Source organism: Corvus brachyrhynchos, unplaced genomic scaffold (genome assembly GCF_000691975.1).
Source record: "Corvus brachyrhynchos isolate BGI_N302 unplaced genomic scaffold, ASM69197v1 scaffold44, whole genome shotgun sequence".
Lineage (NCBI taxonomy): Eukaryota > Metazoa > Chordata > Aves > Passeriformes > Corvidae > Corvus > Corvus brachyrhynchos.
In genome coordinates this window covers 1,966,450-1,975,444 of record NW_008238359.1, presented here as the reverse complement: position 1 = coordinate 1,975,444, position 8,995 = coordinate 1,966,450, and the positions used below count along the sequence as shown (strand labels likewise).

The 8,995-nt window shown below is 42.9% G+C and overlaps 2 protein-coding genes across 2 annotated transcripts in view; both read left to right on the top strand.

Moving 5' to 3' along the window:
* LOC108447060 (integrator complex subunit 4-like) overlaps positions 1-2,926 on the top strand; it is a 4,018-nt gene extending 1,092 nt beyond the window's left edge. Inside the window, exons 2-3 of the mRNA XM_017735843.1 lie at positions 567-761; positions 2,782-2,926. Coding sequence (XP_017591332.1) covers positions 567-761; positions 2,782-2,916 — 330 coding nt within the window. The 3' untranslated portion in view covers positions 2,917-2,926. The remainder of the gene's footprint in view (positions 1-566; positions 762-2,781) is intronic.
* Positions 2,927-4,067: 1,141 nt separating this feature from the next.
* The window catches only part of INTS4 (integrator complex subunit 4), a 29,676-nt gene continuing 24,748 nt past the window's right edge, over positions 4,068-8,995 (top strand). The window contains exons 1-6 of the mRNA XM_017735929.1: positions 4,068-4,085; positions 5,901-5,951; positions 6,616-6,704; positions 6,962-7,082; positions 7,595-7,666; positions 8,678-8,852. Coding sequence (XP_017591418.1) covers positions 4,083-4,085; positions 5,901-5,951; positions 6,616-6,704; positions 6,962-7,082; positions 7,595-7,666; positions 8,678-8,852 — 511 coding nt within the window. The 5' untranslated portion in view covers positions 4,068-4,082. The remainder of the gene's footprint in view (positions 4,086-5,900; positions 5,952-6,615; positions 6,705-6,961; positions 7,083-7,594; positions 7,667-8,677; positions 8,853-8,995) is intronic.

Sequence of the window (8,995 nt, the reverse complement as noted above, 5' to 3'; positions counted from 1 at the left end):
GGGCCGAGCCTGGGAGCGCCGGCCGCCCGCCGGGCGTCGGCGTTGGGGCGGCCCGTGGGGGGGTGAGGAGGAGCGGGACGGGTCGGATTCGAGTTTAGGGAGGCTGGAGCTGCCGGAGGTGGGAGGTCTGAGAGAGGGTTTTCCCCTCCGTGTGGGGAAGGAGAGAGATTGTGCAGTCTCCCTCCCTGGAGATACCCAAGAACCGTCTGTAGGCAGCCGTGTGCAATGTGCTCTGGGACGACTGTGCTTGAGAGGGAGGTTGGAGCAGATGATGCACTGTGGGCTGCTCTCGGCCGGTGGGAGTGGGAGAAGTCGTGTTTGCCGTGGGTTGGTTGGTTGGTGTTGGAAGCAGCATTTGACCCAGCGTAGGGTGGGGAAAGGCCGTGCTTCCCGGGGATAGGGACTGTCTGGGCAGGTCACTAAGAGCCGCAGCGGTCTGAGGGTGTATTTCTTGCTGAGACAGATGAAGGAGAGGCTAGTGCTTGCCGTGGGCCTCCCCATGTTGACTGTGGGAAGGAGTGGGTCTGGATTTGCTGTGTTTCTGAGCCGTGTCCCTCTGCCCACAGCAGCAGCATGAGGAGCTGTCCACCAAGAAGCTGCGGCTGAGCAAGCCCAGTAAGTCAGCAGCGCTCCACGTGGACCTGTGCAAAGCCACCTCACCTGCAGATGCCTTGCAGTACCTGCTCCAGTTTGCCAGGAAGCCCGTGGAAGTGGAGAGTGTGGAAGGGGTTGTCAGGATCCTGCTGGAGCATTATTACAAGGTGGTGAAGCTGGGAGCCAAGCATGCTTGCTCCTTGTGCTCGTTTTCTTGGTGTGGGATGTTGAAGAGGGGCTCCCAGGCTCCTGTGTTGCTGACTCAGTTGCCAAAAGCCTGGGCTGAGAGTGAGGGACTGCAGCCCTTTACCCAGGTGTTTCTGATTGTGTTACTTGGTCCCTGTGCTGATGGTTTCAGGAGCCTGTGACAAGGGTGTGGAAGTGTTATCCCTGCACATGGGCTGTGTGGAAGTTACCTTGGCAAGGGACAAAAGACATGTCAAGTTTTCCTGGGAGCCCATCTGTCCAGAGCTGTTTCAACTTGTTCTAACTCTTTCCTGACTGCTGTTTCCTTACCTTGTTCTTCATTTCCTCTAGCAGTGGAGAAACCTTTTAGCTATTGCTTATGTTGTGAAAAACAGCACTTTTTAAGTCATAGAATCATGGAATGGTTTGGGTTGGAAGAGACATTAAAGATCATGCACTTCTGCCCCCCTGCCATGGGCAGGGACACCTTCCACTAGACCAGGTTGCTCAGAGCCCCATCCAGCCTGGCCTTGAACACTTGCAGGGATGAGGCAGCCACAGCTTCTCTGGGTGGCCTTCTCTGGGACAGTACCTCACCACCCAGTCAGTAAAGAATTTCTTCCTACTACTATCAAGTCCATGAAAAAAAGTGTCAGGGATCAGTCTCTTCTCCAATTAACAAGCAATAGAACAAGCAAATGGCCTCAAGCTGTACCAAGGAGGTTTAGAGTGGGTATTTGGAAAAATTTCCACACTGCAAAGATTATTAAGCTCTGGAACAAGCTGCCCAGGCCAGTGGTTGAGTCAGCATCCCTGAAGGTGTTTCAAAGATGTGTAGATGTAGCACTTGGGGACATGGTTTAGCGGTGGACTTGGCAGTGCTGGGTTAAGGGTTAGACTTGATGATGTCAGATGGCTTTTCCAACACAAATTCTTCTGTGATTCTATGAAATACAGAGTTCCTGGACAAATAACACATACTATTTGTGCTTGAAGTTTGTTTTGTAGCCTGTGTTAGAAGAGAGACTCATGAACCTGCAGACGAGGTCACACTGGCAAGAGCACAGTCTGTTACAGAATGCAGCTCTTAAAAATACTGCTTTTCAACTGCTGTAGCTGACATTATTTTACTTAAAGACAAAATCTTCAGAAGAACTTGCTTCTTAATATCTCTGTAAAACTTGCACTTCTGATGCAGGAAGTAAAGACAAAATCTTCAGAAGAACTTGCTTCTTAGTATCTCTGTAAAACTTGCACTTCTGATCCAGGAAACTGACCCTGAAAGCTGTAACTGCAGTGGAAGTTATGTGATGATTTAGTTGTTTGTACTGTCATTGTTTTGTTTAAGATGGTGCTGCAGCCTCCTGCTCCTTCATCCCTAAATATTTTGGTAGGGCAGTCCCCATGCAGTGCTGATGACAGTATCCATTGTTCAAACACGTAACTTCAACCCTAAAAAAATGCTTCTCAGTTCAGTTGAGAAAGGGACTACTCCCTTTGGTGTCACATTTGTCACTTGGAGGCTGTGTGTGGCACTAAAGTCTTTTTTTAAACCCTTGAAAGATACAACAGTTGGAACGGTGAAATTCCTTGTTGAAAGATGGAGTATTTGTTACTGTACTATTTCTGCACCTCTGTGTTCAGTGTTGCACAAATGCTTGGCAAGATCCAAGTGTGACATCCAGATGACTTTTTGTCTTTCTGCTCTGTATTGGATATCCTTGGCAATACAGTGAAAGAGGAGCTTCCAGTTATGACCAGGAGCCTTGTGTGCAAGAGTCTGTAGAAGCCTCAAAATGAATCTTTAAAATGCATGAACTTTGGAAATTAATTTTAAAACAATATTAATTGATGAGGCTTACTTATGTAATTATCACCTGTGACAGCATTTGCTGTTTCTTAAATAAGTAGATGCATGCAGGTAATATATGCTGCTATTTTTTTTTTTTCCCTTTAACCGTGCTGTTTTGGGGATTTTTTTGGGGTGTTGTTTCCTTCCAGGAGAATGATGCCTCTGTAAGACTGAAGATTGCATCCTTGCTGGGATTGTTGTCAAAGACTGCAGGATTTTCCCCAGACTGCATTATGGATGATGCCATTAACACACTTCAGAATGAGAGTAAGGCTCACTTTTGATGTGGTGCTTGAGATCAAGGTGGAATCGTGCTGTCAAAGCATTTGGGACATGGCAAGGCCTTACATCTCAGGTGTATGATTGGAGATTGCTGGTTAGAGTATTTATTTTCTGGTTTTGTGAATGATGACAAATAACACCATGTTCTGAGGAGGAGAAAAATGTTCCTCTGACCTGCCTGCTGTATCTCTTTGTTGTAAAGGAGTGCAAAGTTTGCTTTTGCATCTCCATGTGAGAGCTGTTACTTCTGAAGTTCTCTGTTGTAAAGGACAGTTTTGCTTGAAATGGAAATGTGTTTGAAGAGGAGTTTTTTTTTATACCATGCTAGAGGCCAGCTCACCAAGCTGTACCAGCAGGAGTGTAGCCAGCAGGTCAAGGGAGGGTATTATGGCCTTTTACTCAGCACTGGTGAGGCTGCATCTGGAATAGCTTATCCAGTTTTGGGTTCCCCAGTGCCAGATTAGTGCTGGTGAGATTGGGTGAGTTCAGCAGAACCACTGAGGTAGTGGTAGAGGAGTGGAGTATGTGATGTGCAAGGCACAGCTGAGGGAGCTGGGCTAGTTCAGGACTTGGAAGGAGAAGGTTTCAGGATGGCCTTCCACCATGGATCAGTCTGTGATCCTGTAGCTGGTAAGAGTTCAGCAAAGTGATCCAGAGTGCATCTGTCAGGAGGGGGGTGGTGGAGGTAGCCTGCAAGGTGAGGTGGCCTCCCTGGGGCCGGGAACTTTTGTTGTTGCCACAAGACAAAAAGAAAGGTAGTCAGTATTTAAATTATTTTCATTTTTCTCAAGAAACTGTTACAATACCAACGTGAGTAACTGCTAGGAAACAGAAGATGATGTTTCAAAGGGCTGAAAGAAGGGTAAGAATCCTGTTCCATCTGCTTGTCTCTTGTTCCACAGCATCTGACAGATTCTTCTCATGGTGTAAGGAATAAGTGTCTTCAATTAATTGGCTGTCTTGGCCCAGTGGAAAAAGGTGTTGCAAAAGAGGCTGAAAGCCAGGCGGCCAAAGATGTGCAGAAGATCATAGGAGATCATTTTAATGATCAGGACCCTCGTGTGAGGACTGCAGCTATAAAAGCCATGGTAAGTGTTGCTAGTACAGTGGAAGAAATGGTTTGAGGTTGTATAAGGAAGCTGAGAGGAGGACTGCAGCTATAAAAGCCATGGTAAGTGTTGGTAGTACAGTGGAAGAAATGGTTTGGGGTTGTATAAGGAAGCTGAGGGAGGGCTGGAAACTAATGCAAAGAGGTTTGGTTTAGAGACCATTTTAATTAACTTAGTAAAAGTCCATTTAGTGTATCAAAATTAGCTGGAAAAGTAAGATAGGTCTTGAAATATGACCGTAACATGAGATCTCAAAGGGCATTTGAGTGATTCATAACTTCGGTTTCAGCTATTGCTGAAGAAGCTTTTCAATTTGTGGACTCCTTTGAGTGTGTATAGGCTTTTCTTTTAGTGAGAGATTTATTTCTTGATTTATTGTTGGTTAGCAGAACTACAATAAGCCTCTAGTGCTCCAAAGTGCAGTAGGTAGCTGCTTATGACAGGAAACCTGCATGATAAGTCCAGAAAGAATTTTGTTTGTTTTAAAGCAAACATTTATATTTTGCCTCATGTTTGCATTCATTAGCATTCTCTAACTGTTCATGAGATATACTATATACTGTTTTTTTGTGTGGGAACCCTTCAGAAGCTTTTAGCTTTGAAGAAATGCAAGCAAAGACTATGCATTTCAAAATATTGCTTAATGTGAGTTGTCTGTGAGTTTATGGGGATGCAGAAGTTTCTCTATTACCCTTAAAGTTGATAACAATGTTCCATCTAATGTGATGGTCAACAAGGATCTTTGAATTAATGTTACCAACCTCCAAACAAAGAAGGAAGATGCATTTGGGGAGATCAGATTGCACTTGAATCTCTCTGAAATCTCCCTCTGCTGGACGTTGTACTTACTCATCCTTCACAGAATCATTTAGGTTGGAAAAGACCCTTAAGATCACTGAGTCCAACCTTTAACCCAGCACTAAGCCCTGTCCCTAAAAGCCACATCTGTATGTCTTTGAAATCCCTCCGGAGATGGTGACTCTGCCACTGTCCTGGGCAGCCTGTTCAGTGCTTGACAGCCCTTTCCGAGGAGAATTTTTTCCTAATACCCAATCTAGACCTCATCTCGGTCCAATTTTTGTTGGTACAATTTTTTGAAAGTAATTTGCATGACTTTTGTAATGGTGTTCAGCCAAGTCCATAGCAAGATTTATGACCTTGAGTTTATAATTATAGCAGAAAAAAAGCTGTCTTTCTGTTGTTTGAAGTATGGGAACATATTGTATGAATTCAGGGTCACTAACCACTTTTCAGCATTGGTGATCATAGTTTTTTCTTGCCATGTGTTTGTGGGCTTTTTCCTTTAAATCTGTGTTGTACTCTGAAGGATATAGAAAAGAAAATATTTCTGGTTGACTTTATTCAGCCAGATACTGTTCCTCTGTTTATAAGCCAGATTCATGACACTGTTACTCTAAAACAAAACAATGTAGGACAGTTTGCTGTCCCTGTGGTTCAGTAATGGAAAGATTTCCAGGGCAGGAATACTCATTGTCAATACTACTTTTGAATCCGTGTTTCAGGAATGGTAGGAATTATTTTGAGGATTCCTACATCTGTTTTAATTGTGGTTGAATATGGCTAACACTAAAGAATTGTTTGAAGGTTGGGAGAATGGACAGACAGTGTATTTGTATAAATTGCTTTTCCCTAATCAAAGTATGAATGACTCTGAAGCTAAACAAACTATACTGAAGTCAAGGATATTATTTAAAACACTTAATGGTCAAGATAGTGCAATATTTTAATTATAGCAAGCAATTGAGAAATGCAAGCAGCTGAGTTTACTCAAACAGAAAAACAGTGGTGAAAAGTTAGTCTGTGTCCCTTAAACCTATAGTTACACTTTGTTGCATTGTTGTTTTTTTTTCCTGTAGCTACAGCTTCATGAAAGAGGATTAAAGTTACAGCAAGCTATTTATAGTCAGGTAAAACCTTGTATTTGTTTTGTACTTGTTTGCATATGTTTTTTTGAATTCTCTGGCAGTGTATTTTGTGAGGAGGAGGGCACTGAGCAGAGGTGGAGTATTTTGCACTTAGGTTGCCAATATTCCTTGTTGTTATATGGCAGTGGAAATAAAAGGGTATTTTGCATCCATGGTACTTAAATGCACTAAGGCATATGCTTTGTTATATATTGTTTGCTGGGGAGGTGATCATGGGAAGGGCAAAGCGTGATGAAGTCATTAGTCATTCCTGTCATCTGGCATAGTGGTAAAGTCTTAAATAGTCCTGAAGGCTCAAACCCTTGTTCATTGGAGAGTCCCCACGAAGCCTGTATTTGTTATGTCAGTAAAGCTGTGCAGCTGCAGCCTGTGTCAGATCAGGTCTATTGCAGACTCACATTTCATCCTTCCTCCATAGTACAGGCAGTTCTGGAGTTTCACACCATGTGCCTTGGTTGACTTGATTAGGACTAGTCTGCCTGATGGAACTTGGAAACACTAGGGAGTGGAAGGGAAGATTGGATTCATCTTGATTTTTAATCTGTCCTGACTGTTTTGTGGCAAGAATGCTGATTACACTGTGGGAAGCGAATGACAGCTCAGCTGGAGATGTTTCAGGAATATTGGACTGTGAATCTTCTTTCAGGCCTGCAAGCTCTTGGCAGATGATTATGAGCAAGTGCGCAGTGCTGCAGTTCAGCTGATTTGGGTCCTCAGTCAACTTTACCCTGAAAGGTATGTCCTGTATGCACTCTCCTCAAAGTACTGGCCAAGTAATCATCCTCATCCTGAGAGTTTTGTGCTAGTAGGTGTGAGGAGTAGCTGTTAGGAAAGTGATGTGTACAAATGGCTGATGCCTGATGGGAATGCACTGCTGCAGGGAAGTTTGGTTCCTGGTATTTGTTGCACATTCACAGGAATTCAGCATAGTTGTTTCTTATTGATGCCATCCAGTGTGGAATGCAATCAACAAACTGATTTCTCTATGTCAGCATCGTCCCTATTCCTTCTTCTAATGAAGAAATTCGCTTGGTCGATGATGCCTTTGGAAAAATTTGCCATATGGTTAGTGATGGTTCCTGGGTTGTAAGAGTACAAGCTGCTAAGTTATTGGTAAGTTGCATTCTTTTCTTCTCTAGCAGAGAATAGTCCCTCTTAAGTTACTTTACTTTTCATATACATTTGAAAAGAAAAGTGGGAGGATGTTTCAAACTGTATAGGTAAATTTCTCCCAAAATTGTGAGGTGAAAGAAATGAGGGAGGTTGAGGAAAGCCAACACTTTTTCAGCTCAACTGTGCAGTGATTCTTTTCTTGAGAGTAGATGGCTGAGCATTAAAGAAAAAAACAGATCCCTGTCGTAATTCCCTGCCCCTACTTCTCTGCCACAGGACATATGAAGCAACTGAACTCAAGAAAAGCCATATTAACCTCAGTGGGAAAATAAGATGTTCTGCCTCTTAAGTTCACTTTGTTTAGACTCTGACGTACAGTAGTGTCAGGCATTACACAAAGCTGTTAGAATGAGTGGGTAAGATTGGATACCCTGTTGGGATAAGTCAGGAAATGATATATATGGTGGAGTTCAGAATAATCCTGTTTCTTCCTTTTGATTTTTTTTCTTTAGGGTTCTATGCAACAAGTTAGCTCCCATTTCTTGGAGCAGACCCTTGACAAGAAGCTCATGTCAGATCTGAGGGTATGTAAATGTTTGGGTTTGTTTTCCTGTGTGTAGGTACTAAAATGACACAAGAGGTATGTTAATATTGAGTGTGCTTGTTCACCTTGTCCTTGCCTGAGGGCTGTTGAGAGTTAATTGGTGATGACAGGTTTTGTTTTAGATTAAAGTCAATGAAGCAATTGCTAGTTTTAGATTTCATTAACGGAGCATGTAAGAAACAGCTCTAAGCTATTCAGGTTTTGCAGCAGCTGAAAGGTAAATGTTTGTGGTGTTCTGATAGGTTTTTTGGCTAAAAGCTTTGTTCATTGTGTATGAAAAGATTGCATCCTAGTTCTAGGAGCAGGAATGAGCAGAACTCATGGATGCAGCTCATGGAAACATGCTGCAAGATCTGATCAAAAAACATCACCATTTCAAGAGACATGAGTAGCTAAAGGCTACTTGGCCCTGTAGGCAAGATTTTTCAGTAGCATTCCTTCCTTAAGCAACATGCTCAAGGTTATGTTAATTTTTTTCTGTCTACAAAAGAATGGTGAAGAGCTGCTGTTTTTTGTGGACTGCTTTGTAAAGGCTGTTAAAGTGCTGCACAGCTTTATTTAGAGTGTGGGGAGAAAGGAGACAGCCTAGCAAGCACAATGAATGAATATGGCATTTTACACATTGCTGACCTCTGGATAGTATTGATAGCATTGAAGTATTTAATTGCAAAGTTGTAGCATTTTTGCCGATCACTTATTGGCTTCTTAACTAGATGGGCCTTTGTTCTGACCCGGTTTGGCTGTTTTTATAATGGATGTCTAAGAATCTGTTAATTGAAATGCATTTGTTATTTTTTACATCAAAACTACAAAGAGTGACTGGCAGTCAGAAATAGCTGTAGAAGGGCAGGTACTGTTTGCTTTTCTTAGCACTTGCCTGTGTGTCAATGTATAAGCCTCCAGCTACATCTGTTTTCAGATCCAGTTTAATATTTTGTTGAATCACCTTTTGAAGTTGACATGGTTGTAACTGAAACCCTTGTTTGGCCAGAGGAAGCGCACTGCACATGAACGAGCCAAAGAGCTCTACAGCTCTGGGGAGTTTTCCAGTGGCAGAAAGTGGGGAGACGATGCTCCCAAAGAGGAAATCGATACTGGTGCTGTGAACTTGATTGAATCAGGAGCTTGTGGGGCTTTTGTTCATGGCCTGGAAGATGAGATGTATGGTAAGTGTTAACTGGCCATGGAACAGCTAAAGGGAGAGATGTGTGTTAGCTGATAAGCATCATTGTGATCTCTGATATGGCAGTTGTTTCAAAGGTACTGTAGTGTTGCATGGAATTTTGGATAGAAATGTTCAGTTGAGTAG